This window comes from Chelonoidis abingdonii, chromosome 1 (assembly GCF_003597395.2).
Source record: "Chelonoidis abingdonii isolate Lonesome George chromosome 1, CheloAbing_2.0, whole genome shotgun sequence".
Lineage (NCBI taxonomy): Eukaryota > Metazoa > Chordata > Testudines > Testudinidae > Chelonoidis > Chelonoidis abingdonii.
The window spans coordinates 143,185,450-143,202,090 of NC_133769.1; the positions used below are offsets into that span (position 1 = coordinate 143,185,450).

Here is a 16,641-nt window from a genome sequence, read left to right on the forward strand (position 1 = left end):
GAGCCCAATCTGGGGCAAAAATCTGTCTGGGGATTGATCCTGCCTTGAGTAAGGGGTTGGACTAAATGACCTTCCAACTCTGTTATTCTTTGAAGTCTATCCATCCTGCTTTCTGCACCTTCCCCAACCAAGACATTTGCCTTTCCTATAGTAGTAAAAAAAGTGTATTTAAAACTGACCACATGAATTGTTAATCACAACTGCTCCAGTCTGTGGCATTTACAGAGATTTGTGCTGCTTCTCTATTCACTGGCTGGACATGTTGCATAAATCATCATAATCAGGAATAATAATTATATAATAACTAAGGTCATATATTCCCTTGATCTCTGGGCAAACCTTCAAGAGCCCTTAGGGGCCATTCCACTGTGCATTGTGGGGAAAATATAGTCCTGCAGTGGGAGGGATAGCTTAGTGGTTTGAGCCTGCTAAACCCAGGGTTGTGAGTTCAATCCTTGAGGAGGCCATTTAGGGAACTGGAGTAAAAATTGGGGAATTAGTCCTGCTTTGAGCAGGGGGTTAGACTAGATGACCTCCTGAGGTCCCTTCCACCCTTGATATTCTATGATTCTATCCTGGCCCACAAACCAAAATTAACATAGAATTCAGTCCTTTCCTCCAAATGAAGGAGCGCTGCAAGTAAGGAGTGGGGTGCACTGCCAGAGTTGTGTGTGAGAGGCTCTACAACTGACACAGCAGATTGTGCTGAAGGTCAGGAGTCAGGTGCATTGTCAGAGCTGTGTGGGGATCCTGGGACTGAAACAGCAATAAGGTGACAGCTAATAATGCTGCTCCTATGAATCAGGAGATCTCTTGTCTGTAAGATTTCATCCCAGCAGACTGTGGTCCTGTCACTTTGCAGGAGGTTGACATTCAGAGCTTAGGGATTATCCAGATATCTTCTGTGTTTTGAAAATGACACACCCTGATGTGAACTGAGAGCAATCCTTCCCTGTGTGACTCAAGGACCCTGGGTAAGAGTTCATTCCAGCACCCTGTGGTTCTTGCACTTCATGGAAGGTCAGGGCTGGTTTATCAGGAAATGGACTTCCCAGAATGAAGTGGATCATAGTCTGTTGTTTGCAGCTTGACTTTATTAAGATAAACACAATAGTAGACACATTTCTGACATAAGCAGGGAATTTCTGGAGGGGAATCTTATGCAGTAAGAGTAAGAAGTAAGCAGTAGGAGATGGGACAGCACTAGGTGAAACACATCCAGAGAGAATTTTATATACATTCCACCTCAAAATCCATCAACAAAACCCATCGAGGCCTGTGGTCTCCTCAGAGGAAGTAGTGGAAGTGCCATTGCTCCTGTCATTCAATACTAGGATTAGACAAAGATGTGGAGAATGCATGATCGGGAACAATCCAGCACTAGCTCCTGGGCAGTGGGAAAGAACTGGGCTTATAGATCCTTTCCATTTCTAGGAGATCTGGTCTAGGATCAGTCTCTTGATTGAAAACCTGGCCTTTCTCTGGGGTATAAATTGTTCTGCTCCATCACAAAAGAAGTTAAATTTGGATCAGGGATAATGAACTGTGTGGCCTTCTAAACAGTCCCAGCTGCAAGCATAGACATGTTTCCTGTGAGGTTGGAACAACAAAGAGCTGTGAGATTTAGACCTTTACCTCTGCATCTTTTTCCTGAAAGCTGAATCTCTTATTACACCCAGCAGCCACCAGAGCAATGTGGATGTGATGAGACACTCCCATTCACAGCACACACATTCTTGGGGACTGATGTGTTGGGCCCAAGGGAAGTTATTACATTTAGCAACATTGGCTGAATTAATACAGTAAATAGCAACTCTCCCGTCAACACTCTGAGGCAAATCCGCTGGCCCTCCCATTCCCAACCCACCTTCTCCACTATACTCGTTGGGTGATGTCACAGGGAGTTTTATGACATCATAAGCAGAGCTTGGCTGAAGTCTGGTATTTTTCCACTTTAGTCATTTTTGGAATTTAAAAAAAAATGTTTTTTGTGGTGAGCACAGTAACTTCCACCCCCACCTTCCTGCATATTATACAGCCCTGGACTCACAGTGATACAAACCCTCCAAACTGATCTCTCTGTGAGCTGCCCATGGAGAGGGATGGGCTCGCTCTCTAATTTCACATCCATGATGGGGTATTTTCAATCAAATATTTGTTGCCGCAGTTTCACAAATTCGATGAAATGGTGGGATACAAGGGAAGTTATTCCAATTCCTGTTATCCTTTTGGGATGTATCTACAGCAACACATTTCTCCACACTGAGGATATTTGGTTCCCCAGGTATCCAGAACCTGTAAGGCAGAGAAGCTGATGTGTCAGATGTATCTTTATGAGTGACCCAGGGGAAAGAGTTGTATCTAGTGATGGAAGAGTGATGGAAATGATAAGCTATGAATCTTCCGGAGAGATTCCCCATCCTCCCTAAAATGGGTTTGTAGCTCCCATCATGATGCCCTAAGAAACCTTCCATTTGCTGGACCAGAAACATTTAGCTCCAGTAGGTGACAGAGGTCTCTCTCTGAGACACACACATATCCACTATACTATATGTGAATCTGTTGGACTAAGAGGAGGGTGGTAAACAGCCTTTATCCCAAAAGGTACTCACACTGCCGTCTCGTTATATGGAGTCAGATCCACCCAGCGCCAATGGCCTTTCTTCAGGGCCAGACCAATATAGTAATTCTCCACTCGGATGCCAATAACCGTTCTTTTTACATAATTGGAAATGAAATCCTGGATAAAAAAATCAATTTAAATTTCACTAGATGCAGTTACTAAGCAGACAGTAGCAGGCAGGAATCTCTGGGGAGTGTGAGTCTGGTGCTGGAGGCTAAGGAAGCCCAGGACTGAGTGACCATGGAGCCAGAACTACCCACTCAAATTCAAGAGCAGGTGTCTGTGTGTGTGGGGGGGTCTTCTCTGGGGTTGGACACTGAATTCCCAATAGAGTCTGACCCCCAGCAAGATACCTGCTCAGCTCCTGTGTTGATCACCACCAGGTGGGAGCCCATCCCTGTGCAGTTCCTCTGGCTGTTATCCCAGTTCATGACGTCTTTAGAAAAGTAGTAGCAGCTGGTCTGAAAGGGCTCCCAGCCCAAAGGGCAACATGTCCAGACTCGCCCTGTGGGGGAACAGAAATCCAAGGGGAAGGAATCATAATAATTAGCGATGGAAAATCCCTACTAGGGACATTTTTGCCATTGTATGTGGACAATGTTGAATTGGTCCCTCCTGTTTATTCTGAAGGGTTTGACCTCTCCCAGCTGTACATCTTTGTTTAGGCTAAGATGGAAGATGTATGATTAGAAGATGTTAGCTAACATGGTCAGTAAGTCCAGTGTAGACAAGGCAAGGTAGACTTACATGGTAGCTGACATGTTCTAACCACATACCTTTAAATTCTCATTTGGACAAAGCCAAAAATGACTCAGTTAATGCAGTTTCCACCCCTTCGCTTCCATAGTCTAATAGGTTTGGGAATGTTAGGGTTAGAGAATATTTCCTCATCCTCAATCTGAATTGCTCTTCTTTTTCTCCTGTTATACCTCCTATCTCTGACCATTCTCAGTTAACCCCTCCCCATCCTACTTGTTCACACCCCGCCTGTGCTTGAAGAACATTGTTATTTCTCTCCTTAACCTTCACTTAGACCCTCTGTACAGACTTCATTTTCTCCTCATTATCTCCTCAGAGGTGAATCCCTCCAGCCCACTGTCACTGCTGTCAGTCCAGACCTGGGTGTAAATCAGGCCACTAGCCCAGAACGTTGGCACAGGGATGATTTCCTCTCTCTCTTTCGGTGCCACTGACCTTTCCCTTCATCTCTTCCCACGACACAATGCCACTCTGCGGAACCCTGGGGCAGGGCCTTGCGCTCTTCACAGCTTGGATTTCCCATGAGGAGAGTGACTGGTAAAGGAGAGAAAAAAAGAGAATGGTTACAATATTTCCCTCACATACAATCTGATTTCTTCTCCATCTCCTGGCCAAGAACTGTCACAGTGTGGTTGCTCCTACATGTATTTTCATACATACAAAACCAATCTCCTATAGGAGGAGAATAGGACAGCTCAGCTTCCTTCATCTCTCTGTTGGCCGTGGGAATCAGTTCTACTGACTGACTGGTGCAAGCCAATCTTTCTTGGTCAACAAGGTAAGTGAAGTGTCTGACTCACATGATCAGGGTCAAGATGGGTGTGGCCAGGAAACAGCTCATTAACATTGTCACCCCTTGCTGAGCAATAGCAGATATTGGGGCCTTCCGTGTTATTGAATATGGGTATATTCCTAGTCTATTTACAACTTCCAGGCCAAACAGAAATATCATGTTCCACGAAACAGCTCTGCCCCTGGAATTAAGTCTAGGTGCACAGATTAAGGCAGAGAGAAAACTCTTGCTGTTTGCAACAGTGCCCCCAAAAGAACCTGCATCCCAGAGCTAACCCTGGTACAGATCCTGTCACTCCCACAAGCATGGGAAGGCAGAGCATACTGGAGGTGAACCACTGGCTATGAGACCGGTATGAAGATGAAGCTTTGGGTGTTGTGAAGCATTGGACACATTCCAAGGAGAGGAGGGGCTGTATGAACAGGATGGCCTGCAGCTCACAGGTGGTGGAGGGGCTAATCTGGGTTGGAGACTAGCTGGGGCAGCTGGGAGGGTGTAAAACTAACAACATATGGGGGAGGGTTCTGAGGGGGCAAAAACAGTGCAAATGTTTAAATGTATAACTTAAAGTCAAGGTGTTGGGAACTCTTGAACTGAGGTGGCAAAGAATGTGAAAAGAAGTGGTTTTTTTCAATTGCATATGTACCAGTGCCAGGAGCCTGGGTAACGTACAAGAGGATCTGGAAAATCTCACTGATGAGAAGAAATTTGATATAATTGGCACTGTTGAAACCTGGTGAGAGACTTCACATGACTGGAATGTTAAAACTAGTAGTTATCACCTGTTTAGAAAGATCAAGTGAGTAAGAAAGATGGGGGATGGTTGTGGCACTCACAGCATCCCTATGCCAGAGGGCAAGAGGCTCCCTGGTAACAGGTAATAAGTTTCAGCTGGCCCGAGCAGTTCAGTGTACCTCAGTTCACTGATGTCATAATCTGTATCTAAGAGGAGTCACAAAATATATAATTGGAAAATTAATAATTCACTAATCATTAATAGTCTTGCATGATGCAAGTACATGGTGTGTATTAAAAGTTATGAATAGATAGGCTGGAATTATATCTAAAATGTATACAAACCAGGCATGTCAGGGGGATTTAGTAAACAGGTCTGCCTTAAACAAAGGAATAGGTTTGCTTGTCTGACCAGTCTGGTCATCAGGCAGAGACAATGAAGATCTATTTGCATATTAGGTAAACAAAGGTATCAATCTAACAAGCAGGGAAGAGAACCATTATCTAAGCTATAAAGACAAGGGGTCTGAACCTCAGATGATAAGCAATGTATCAACTGATTGGGTACAATATTACTATATTATAAAAGTCTATTGATTGAGATCTTTTATGAAAGTCTATGACACGCTAGTGATTAATATCAATGTGCAGTGTCTGTATTAGCAGAGCATAAGGGATTATGAATACTCATTGATTTTTTGCTTTAAAGTGCATTTCCAAACAGAGGAAGAAACAGATCTCTCCCAGACAGGATGGAATTTCACAGTTACCTACCTGTCCCCAGTGAAATTAAGCAAAGTGTGACCCAAATAATAGAAACAACCGTTACTAGAGATTAACATTTTTAAATCAGAAGGCCCAGAAAACATGCACCAAAAAGTCCTAAAAGAGGTGGCTGAGGAGTTCTCTGACCCACCCATGTTAGTTTTTAGTAAATCTTGGAATTCCAAGGAAATTCCAGAAGAGTGGAACAGTGCTGTTGTGCAGTTCAATTCAATGCAAAAAGGGCAAGTGGTATCCTCTGGGTAACATGGGCCAGTTAGCCCAACATAGATCCGTAGACACTGATATGGGCATCATTCATAAAAAATTAAGGAAAATAATAGAATTAATGCCAACGAACATGGTTTATGGAAAGTAGGTCTTGTCAAATAAATCTGATTTTATTTTTGATTAAATAAGTTTGGCAGATAAAAGTAACTGTGTAGATATAATATATTTAGAGTTTTGCAAAGCTTTTTAGTCCTACATGACATGCTAATTAAACAACATGCACTGTACTACGTCAATAAAGCATATGTTAAATGAATTAAGAACTGGCTAACTGGTAGATCTCAAAAAGAAGTTGTCAGTAAGGAATCATCTTTGAATGGGGATGTTTCTAGTGAGGTTCCACAGGGATCAGTACTAAGTCTGATGCTATTCAACATTTTAATCAATGATCTGGAAGTAAATATAAAGAAACTGGTGATAAAATTTGCAGGTGACACAAGGATTGGCTGACTGCTAAATAAAGATAGGGACACAGAGACAGACCAGACTGAAGGCAGAAAGGTACAACTCACCACACCGCACTGCAGACTGGCTCTTTTGAAGAAAGCCACAAAGGACCTAGATCACATGGCTCCCCCAGCCTGCAAACAGGTCCAGGCAGGGCCGTCCCTAGCAGGGTGCTGGACCCAGGACAAATCAGTCTGTATAGGGCCCCCTTAACATTTTTTCTGCAGGTTAAATCTGGTGTGGGGAGGGAACACCTGTGCTGGAGGGCGAGGGATGATCGAGAGTCACAGGGTATCTCTTGTGCTAGGGGCGAGGGGGCCCCGTGTGCTGGGGGATCCCGGAAAAGGGAGGGGTCCGGGGCAGAAAGGCAATGGATGGGGTCAGCCTGGCACTGGCGTGTGCTGGCAGTGCTAGGATACTGGCAGCTGGTGGGGTGGCGGGCAAGCAAGAAAAAGAAATACAATGCGTGCTTCTCACCGGTGAATGTGGGCCTAACTCCTGTTGCTGGTGCCAGGCCTCCCACTAACTCTCCCAGGCTGGCCTGGCCCCCCAGCCCCTAATCCCACCCCCTGGGCTGGCCTGGCTCCCCAGGCAGCCCTAACCCCACCCTTCCTGGGCTGGCCTAGCGCTCCCCGCATGACACACGCACACTGAAGTGCAGGGCCCCCCAAAGTGCAGTTCCCTGAGCAGTCGTCCTGATTTGCTATACCCAAGGGATGTCTCTGGGTCCAGGAAATCCCTTCCACATTTAAATGATGGCTTGTAATTTTAACACAGTTTCCAATATTCCACATATACAGCACTGGCAAGACCAATACGGGGATATTGCATTGAGTTCTTTTGTCCCACATTTTACAAAGGATGTTGATCAATTGAAGAGGTTGCAGAGGGCAGCCATAAAAATTATTCAAAGCGGAAAAAAAGCCTGAGAGAGACTTTAGGAGCTCAATCTGTTTAGCTTATCAAAACGAAGATCAAGAGATGACTTGATTATACAGTCTAAGTATCTTCACAGAAAGAAAATACCAGGTACTAAAAAGCTCTTTAACCTAGTGGAGAAAGGCAGAACAAGAACCAGGGACTGTAAATTAAAGCTGGGCAAATTTAAGTTAGAAATTAGGCACCATTTTTAAGAGAGGGTGATTAACCATTGGCACAAACAACCAAGGAAAGAGGTGGATTCTCCATCTCTTGATGTCATCAAATCAAGACTGGATGCTTTTCTAGGAGATAGGATTTAGTCAAACACAAGTAATCTGTCTCAGTCCCAGGATAATTGAATGAAATTTGATGGCCAGGGATATTCAGAAAGTCACACTAGCTGATCCCTTCTGGTCTTAAACTCTGTGAAAATAATTTCTTCAAAAGCTGAAGAATGATTACATGACAGAAAAGAAGAACTTGTAAAACGGAATAACAGCACCATCTGGTGACTCCTTCCATAACAGTCCTGCCACATTAATCCCAGGATGCACCTCTTTGGATAGAGAGAACATACACGTTTGCTCTGACTTTTATAGAGCAGTATATCAACCAGCTACCCTTAAATCCCCAACACCTCAGAGAACTGGGAGGAGCGTGTAGAGGGTGGAGCAGCTTTATAAATACCTTGACTGATCTAACAAAGCAGCAGTAGCTGAGTGGTTAAAGTAGAACTTTCTCATGCTTAGCTATAACACAAATATGATGTTAGGTTGGAATTAGCCAAGCTGTCCTGGTGTTAGGTAAGCAGAAAAAACATACATCCCATTTTTCAAAAATGTTGAGGCTTTTGTACTCAGATAACTTGAAATGGGGCTTGCTGAACTCTACTCGGATGTATGATGATATCCTCTGATGTGTTGAGCACCATCTATTCCTATTGAATTAGGAACTGAAGGGGCCCAATACCTTGCAGGAGGAGTAAAATAATGATGTCCTCAGTGAGGACAAATGTCCTGGATATGTTTCAAGAAATTTGGTTCATGAATAAAAAAGGTAATAAGAGATCAGAAATTACAGCTGGGAACTAATGCCCTGGATGCAAAAAGCTCTGTATACCAGTTCTCCTGAGCCAGCTTGGCCCCCTGAAGGGGAGCCAAATGGAATAAGTTCTGAAAAGCTCTGTATCAGATCCCCCAATTCTCATGGCTGAGCTGATCCCTAAAAGTTGGGGTTCAATTAAAACTCATGGCCTAGAGAAAAAAGTCTCAGAACCCCATTCACTGATCCCTTAAACCATCCACTCTCCTTGATAGGGAGCTGACTTAGAACTCGTGTCCTCATATAGCTCTGTTTATTGTTCTCTCATCCTGCTGAGCCATCTCAATCTCTACCATAGCTAGTTAATATCCTTGATCCTCTGGACATATTCCCCCACACTATCTCACCTACTGCCCTTGGCATAGCCACTCCCCAATTCCCCTTTGCTAGCTCAGGAAGGATTGGTCCCTACAGTGTATTCTTCAGGGCTTTCTCCAGGCCCAAATGTTTGGACTCCCACCCAATCTCCCCTTGAGATTTTTCTTCAATGTAATAGACCCCTCACTGTTAGGGAGTGTTTCCTAACTGTCTAGAAGGGTGTTTCTCTCTTTGTTCAGTTTTATCCACCTTATTCACAGAAAGCTGGGTACTTTTCTTTTGCCTTCTGGTTTCAGAGCATTTAGGAAACACTCTGGTCACATTCAAAATTTTCTCCACAATCATGAGTGCTAGAAACTTCCTTTTTGTTTTTAATGAGAGCTGGGATCGTCTCCAGGAAGTGGTGTTTTAAGTAAAAAAAAAAAATCAGATGTTGTGAGGCTCATGATAAAATTGTGAGAGTTGGTTATTGAGTGGGGGGAAGCTTTGGATTGACTAGGCTGTCTTTTATTTCTTGTCTAATGAGGCACAAACCACTGCTTTAATGCACAGAATAGCCAGCCCCAAGTGCTCAAACATCAGGAGTCAGACTGCCCTCCCCCCATAATGACATTTTATAACATAATAAATGATGGGAGCTTATGATTTGCCGTCTGGCTTTTGCACGTTTCAGGGTCATGTTTTTGAGTTTTTTTCTGAAACCAGGAGGGCTAAAAACTTATTTTTAAATGAGCGCTAAAGTGCCTGCATAATCACATGACTCCAGGATCTGGGGCTTTAAGAAAAACAGCAAATATTGTGAGATTTGTGAAAAATAATGAGAGTTGGCAACACTGATTAATCCCCAGGCCCAGCAGACCTGGTAACACTAACAACAAGTTGTTTCCCTCCAGTCCCTTTCTTCTGGAAGGAAGCCCCAGCTCTTTACTGACTGTATTTACAGTAAATGCTTCCCTAAACACAGAAAATCAGCTGCCTCTGGGGTGAAATGTGTCAGCTGTTTAATGACACAAATAGTAGGTCAGGACAGTAGAAAGCAAATGAAAACCCCACTGGACCTGCCAGAAGGATTCCAGCTGCCTGAGTTGGGATTTGACATGGACACCAGACTAAATGCTGCTATTGACGTGAAATGCATTGCCCGCTCTTTAATTTCCACCAGGGAGCAGCATTAAGCTTTACATATTATACAAAAGGTGTCACCTCCAGCAGTCCCTGGCACTTCAGGGGCAGACAGTGAGGGAGGTGTATCCGCCCCACACCACACCCTGCAGCACCATGACCTACAGCACACTGTGCCCAGCTCCTGGCAGCGTATGAGAGCCTGGCTTGTCTGGCTGCACTGGCTCCTTGGCCCATGCTGCTGTGTCTGAGATAGCAGGAAGGAAAAGCCCAATAACAATGACAGAAAAATAATGAAACTTTCCAAACACACAGCTGCCTTTCCTCTGGAGTCAGGGTCGGGGGGCGTGCCTTCAGTCTCCTGCCAAGACTGTAAATGTTCCCACCTCCAGCAAGGGTGAGTGAAGGCAGGGGGAGATCCAGTGACCTCACATAAATGATAATGGACTTCATCACACTTGCGATGGAAACCACCCGGAAACACAAGTGTGCTGCGGGGAGTGGTGCTGGTGACTCACAAGGGGAAACTTTTCTCTCTGTGTCAATAGGCAGAGTGGGGGATGGGGCAGTGAATTAAGTGTAGAGGAACAGACTATTGTTCCATCTAGTCCAGCATCAGGCTTCTTGCAGAGGGAAGGGAAATTTTTCAACCAGTCTTTTGATGGCTCATTTCAAACCAGAAGTACATAATTATGAGAAATAAAAGCAATTCCACCCTAGCCCTCCCACCCCTGAATAGATACATAAAAAAGTGAAGAAAATGAGGATGGAAAAGAGGAAGAAATATTTTATTTAGAAAATATTCATGAAGTTTTGCAACATGTAACATTGTAACATTAACCCTCTATCTGCTAGGTTTTCCCAGGGTCTGTGAGGTGGGAAGTGGGATCTTTAGTTTGTCAGATCTCACATGCTATGGATTAAGCCAGTTTGATATTGGGATGGAAGGAAGTGTTTGTGGGTGCTGTGTATGGAGACTCAGTCAGAACTTCAGGAAGATCAGAATATATTATTTATTATTATAGGTTCAGCTCTGCAACTTCGACTCCGGTGTTGGTGCAGAGGTTGGTGTCAGATGTCTCAAATGAAAATAATATATCACCATATCTAGCTACCTGTCCCACTGTGGGGTTGGGGGGTGGTGGTTCTTCCTGACCCCTACAGAGATCATTTATCTCCTAATGCGTGAGAGTTTATTACATTTCTCTTAATTATGCTGCCCTTTTTATATCCAGCAACTGCATCAGACTTGCTTGATTTCCTGCAGCAGGCAGTTCCACAGCTTGAGTTTACAAGCCTTTCATTTTACTGGTTCTACATTTACCAGTCACTATCTTACTGGAGATCCTCTTTGTTTTTGTAAGATGGGAAAAAGGAAAGAAGCAGGAGGGACAGACCCCAAAGAAAGCAATAAAATCCCTTCTTGTTTTATACATTTACTTTTTCTTTCCAATGCAGACAAATAAATAGAATTCAAAACCCACCCATGCAGCCGTAGATGACACAGGCCTTGAGGACAAGAGCACAAACAAGAATGATCCAGAAGCTCAGCCAGGGGCAGCGTTTCCTCCCTTTTGTGGGGGCTGAAATACATAAGGTAAGAGCAGGAATCACACACCTTTCCCAAAGATAAAATTGCAGGAGAGCCCAGGAAGTCCAGTACCCGTTTTCCTGATTCCAACACAGCATGCTGAGACAGAGGTGAGGAATTTTCCTAGAATTACACCTGCACCCAGAAGCCTGTTATTAAAAGTGGCTCAGATACAGGAGCTGGGATTAGTGCAGGGTCCCCCAACTCTTCTTTGTCTCTTTTTCTCTCTACCTGCAAGACTTGTCTCCTCTCCTCTTTCCCCTTTATTCCTTCTCCTGTCCATTGATTGGTCCCCCAGCACCTCCTTTTCTCCTCATAACATCTCCCCATATACCTCTCTCCTTCCATCTCCCCAGCCACTCCTCCTTTCTCTCATTGCATTCTCTTCCTCTACTGCTGTCCACCTCTCTCTGTTTATCCCACCTTTCCATCCCCATCTTCTCTACTTCCCCTTTGTTGATCCTCTGTACTCCCTTCTCTCTCCTCTCCCCACCCACCTTTCCTTACTCTTTAGGGATCTGGCTACCCTTTGAGCTAGGGGTGTGATTCCCAGCTTGAGGAGACATATGTGTGCTAGCTTTGATCAAGCTAGTGTGCTAAAAGTAGACTGTAGCCACAGGGCCGCCCAGAGGATTCAGGGGGCCTGGGGTCTTCGGAGGCAGGGGCCCCCTGCTTTGGCAGTAATTCGGCTGCGGGGGGTCCTTCTGCTCTGGGACCCGACGCTGAAGTGCTGGGTCTTCAGTGGTAATTCGGTCGCAGGGGGTCCTTTCACCCTGGGGCAGAAGGACCCCCTGCCATCAAAGACCCGGAGCGGAAGAAGCTTCAGGGGCCCATGCCCCACGAGAGTTTTCCAGGGCCCCCAGAGCGAGTGAAGGACCCTGCTCCAGGGGCCCCAAAAAACTCTTGTGGGGGCCCGGGGAAAATTGCCTCACTTGCCCTCCCCTCTGGGCAGCCCTGTGTAGCCATGGTGGCATGTGCAGCGGGAGGGCTTGATGACATACCTAGCATATCTGATAAGCACGCACTTATGGCAGCTAGACCCACTTGCTTCTTGCACTGCTCGAGGTAATCTATTTTTAGGGCACTAGCTCAAACAAAGTTAGTGGGGGTATGTTTCCCTGAGCTGGGACTCACACCCCTAGCTCAAAGTGTGGATATTCCCTCCTAGGTGTACGCCTACATCGCAAATGGAGGTGTGATTGCAGCATGGGTAAGGCATACTGTGCTAGCTTTACTCTAGCTGGGGCAGGTAACAGTGGTAGCAAGGACACAGTGCCATAGGCTTCAGCACAGGCTAGCCTTCCCAGTACAAGCCCACTTGGGACCCTGGGTGGGTACTTGCATTGCTAGCCTCTGCTGGGATCCATGCTGCTGCATCTCTGCTGCAGTTGTTCACATAGGCATGTCTACATATGTGCTACAATCACCCCTTCATTTCCTGGCCTGTTACTCACAGGTTGGTGTTCTAAGTTGCCCAAAGGAATGAAAGTCCAGCTCAGCCTATTATATACAATTGTTTATAAAAGTCAGTCAAAGTTGGAGACAAGTACAAATGGTACAAATTGGGTTGTTTACAGTGAAAAAATTACGACAGGGCTTCAAAGCATCTAGTAAGGTCAGAAGTTGGCATTGTAATGAGTAGGAAGGTTGTAGAAATGGGAGGAAATGTTTATGGTTGAAATCATCCAAATGTGTTTCAAATGGTTCATTTAATGGGGTGAGGCTGACACCCCTTCTTGGACATTGTTTCTGTGAGGTCATTGAAATGGACAGAAGGTCATTGCTTTTCTCTCTTAATTTCATTATCCCTTCCCCAATTCCTTTGGGCCATTCTCCAGCCCTGTCACTCCCTGGTTCCATTCTCCTAATCCCTCTGTCTCATTCTTTCCAGGCACTGTTCCCCCATTTCTGTATGGTCTCTCTCCAGAATTTATCTCCTCTAGCATTCCCTTTCCATTACCTTCCCAAATCCTTATTTCAACCCATCCTGCCCTACAGAGTGAGATGAAATTCCCATTCTCACCTGCAGTTCCTGGGCTGGATTTCCTCATTGGGCTCATGGCCTCTCCCAGAATCTCACTGTCCCCACCGGTGACTCCAGGGAATACACGTAGCCACCAGCACAAGAGGCCGTTCTACTGAAGAACAACTTGTATTCTGAGCTGGTCAAACACAAATGAAGAGCCTTAATGATGTTGGATGAGATGGTGAGGATGAGAGCCAGAGCCTGGAGATAAATACCCTACAGAAGGGAGTGGAGCAAAGGGAAATTTTTCAACCCGTCTTGTGATGGCTCATTTCAAACCAGAAGTACATAATTATGAGAACTAAAAGCAACTCCACCCTAGCCCTCCCACCCCTGAATACATTCATAAAAAAGTGAAGAAAATGGGGATGAAAAAGAGGAACTATCCTTCATCCCTGAAGTATTTTATTTCGAAAATATTCATGCCATTTTGCAACATGTAACGTTGTAACGTTAACCTTCTATCTGCCAGGTTTTCCCAGCATCTGTGAGGTGGGAGGTGAAATCTTTAGCTTGTCAGATCTCACACGCTATGGATTAAGCCAGTTTGATATTGGGATGGAAGGAGGTGTTTGTGGGTGCTGTGTGTGGAGACTCAGTCAGAACTTTAGGAAGATCAGAATATATTATTTATTATTATAGTCTCAGCTCTGCAGCTTCGAGTCTGGTATTACCGCTCAGGTGGTTGCCTCAGAAGTGCTTGCACCTCTCCCTTATGGATCTATTCAGCTCAGTCTAATACAGCCCTTACAGGAACATATCCTCACATCTCCCCTTTTCCGACTAAAGAACTTATTCAACATCAGTCAAAACTATATAAAAACAAACTATCTATATACAGTTAACTTGGCTTGTTGCAACTTCAGCAATTCTCAATTAGCCAAAGGTTTTCTACATAATCTGATTGATCTGAGTGACAACAGGACTGTATCTACATCTGGTTCAGCTGCCTGCCCTGTCTTCTGGTCCACTTCCCTTTCCGTTTCAGTCTTGAGAGTTTCCTCTTATTCCCCTTTGCTTGGGGAACATGTTGTGGAAGTCTCCTGTTCCTGCAGTAAGTCTGTCTTTCAGAAGGGGCCACTTCCTATGACTTAGGAGCCACTGCACGAGTAACGACTGCCTTTTGTTCCCACGGTTTCCATCATACATACAACCAGTAACATTAGGCTCCAAAGTTTCCGGTTCTCAAACCCCTCTGTCCGGTATTAAACTGGACAGGCCTGCTTTTCTAGGGTTTGTCCCCTATCCAGTACTCAGATAAAACCAGATATCGCTTTGTTGGGAATCAGACACGCAAGGTCGTGCCGGCGGAGGTGAGGCAGTGGGCTGTTAACAGTGGAGCTCCCCTGTGTGGCAAGACCTCGCTTTCACCATGCAAGGGATAGTGTATGCTGTTCCCGGAAGTACTAGCATGTGTTCTGTGAATGTGACAGGCCACCCTACTCTCTTTATCAGCTTTCTTTAATCCTTTTACATCATGTTCATTTTAAAAAACTTTTTCTACAAAATTAGGCAGTCTAGTTTTTAGTAGTCTCTTAAACAGAATGTCTGCAGGAGACAATCCACAGTTCAAGGGTACTGCCCTATAGTTAAGGAAGCCTAAGTCAGGATTTGAATTAGATTTGTTGTTTTTTTTTAGTAGCTTCTTTATAATTTTTACACCATTCTCTACTATACGATTTGGCTGTGGGTATCTAGGACTTGCTGTATTATGCCAGAACCCATAATATCTCGCAAAAATTTTGAATTTATATCCTGCAAATTGTGGACCACTGTCTGACATTACCATTGAAGGAATATCATACCTTCCAAATATTGATTTAATGAGTGTTATTACATGCTTTACAATGGTATTGTCCCGTAAAGTAATCTCTGGAAAGCGTGAGTAATAGTTTAAAACCAAAACATAATCATTACCTGCATATTTGAATATATCAATACCAACTTTATACCAAGTCTCTAAAGCTTCCTGATGTACCAGCATAGGTTCTTTCACAGGCTTAGGCTGTAATTTTTGATGTTTCACATTTCTTAACTGCTTTTTTCACCCATCTGAGGCCAACAAATCTCTGGCCCTTCTTTTGTATTTTGTAATTCCTAAATGTCCTTCATGAATTCTAATAAGCATGTCAGGGTGTAATATTTTGGGAACAATTATTCAGTTTCTTTTCAACAAAATACTACCAATCACTGAAAGTTCTTCTTTGAAGTGAAAATATGGACTAGGTATATAGTGTCCAGGCCAGCCTACTGTTATAGCTTTTATCACTCTTTGCAAGGTCTCATCATGTACTTTGGCTGCTGCAAACAGTCCACATTTTGTCAGAGACAGGGTAGTTTTTCTTTATAAGGTTCACATGCATATATCAGATTCAGAGTCATGTTGTGCTATAATATTGTCAAAAGCTCTAGACAGAGTATCCACTAAATCCCATCCTGGTTTATATTCTATTTGTATTCATATAACTGCAACTGAGAAAAACAGTCTCTGTACTCTGGGAGGAGTGTCAGCCAGTCCCTTCATTGGAGAGTTGTCAAAATCCTGCTGATGCACCCAATGTGGAGAAACATTTAGCACTGGCAATTTCCCCAAATAGGAGTTCCCTAGTGTGCATGGGAAAATGTGCTTTTTTGACATATTTGTTAAACTCTTTAGGGTTCCATTTTTCTTTTCTACAGTTACTAATTAAGTAACCTGTTCTGCATCTCCTTTACTGTCTTGATTCCCTCTAGCGCCAGTAACCTATTTCGTTCCTCTTTGAGTTTTTTTCTTAGAGCTAGAGGAACATTCTTAGGGGAATGTGTGATGGAACAACTGGGCTATGTCAATTCAGTTTGCTATGCTGCTGGCAGTTTTCCTATGCCCTTAAATACCTGAGCCCCCTTGCCCTTCTAACGAGTATATTTTCTCTGTACCAGGCGTGGTCTGGCCCCCGCCCCTATCTGACCCCCCCTGCTTCTCACTCATTGACAGCCCCCCTGGGACCTCTGTCACATCCACCCCCCACCCCGCTTTCTGTCCCCGACTGCCCCCAGACTCCCCATCCCTAACTGCTCCCTGTCATCTCATCCAACCCCCTCTCTCCTTCCTGATGGCCTCCCTGGGACTCCTGCTCCATCCAACCACCTCTTCTCCCTGACCGCCCCCAGAC

General features: G+C 44.5%; 1 protein-coding gene across 1 annotated transcript; it reads right to left on the minus strand.

Moving 5' to 3' along the window:
• Positions 1–2,000: 2,000 nt before the first annotated feature.
• Positions 2,001–13,751, minus strand: LOC116823813 (C-type lectin domain family 4 member E-like). Its single transcript, XM_032778669.2, has 6 exons — positions 13,487–13,751; positions 11,357–11,455; positions 3,818–3,916; positions 2,977–3,128; positions 2,613–2,740; positions 2,001–2,295 (listed from the first exon to the last, which is right to left on the minus strand). The coding sequence occupies exons 1-6, from the start codon at positions 13,521–13,523 to the stop codon at positions 2,148–2,150; spliced, it is 663 nt and encodes a 220-aa protein (XP_032634560.1). The 5' UTR covers positions 13,524–13,751; the 3' UTR covers positions 2,001–2,147.
• Positions 13,752–16,641: the final 2,890 nt, after the last annotated feature.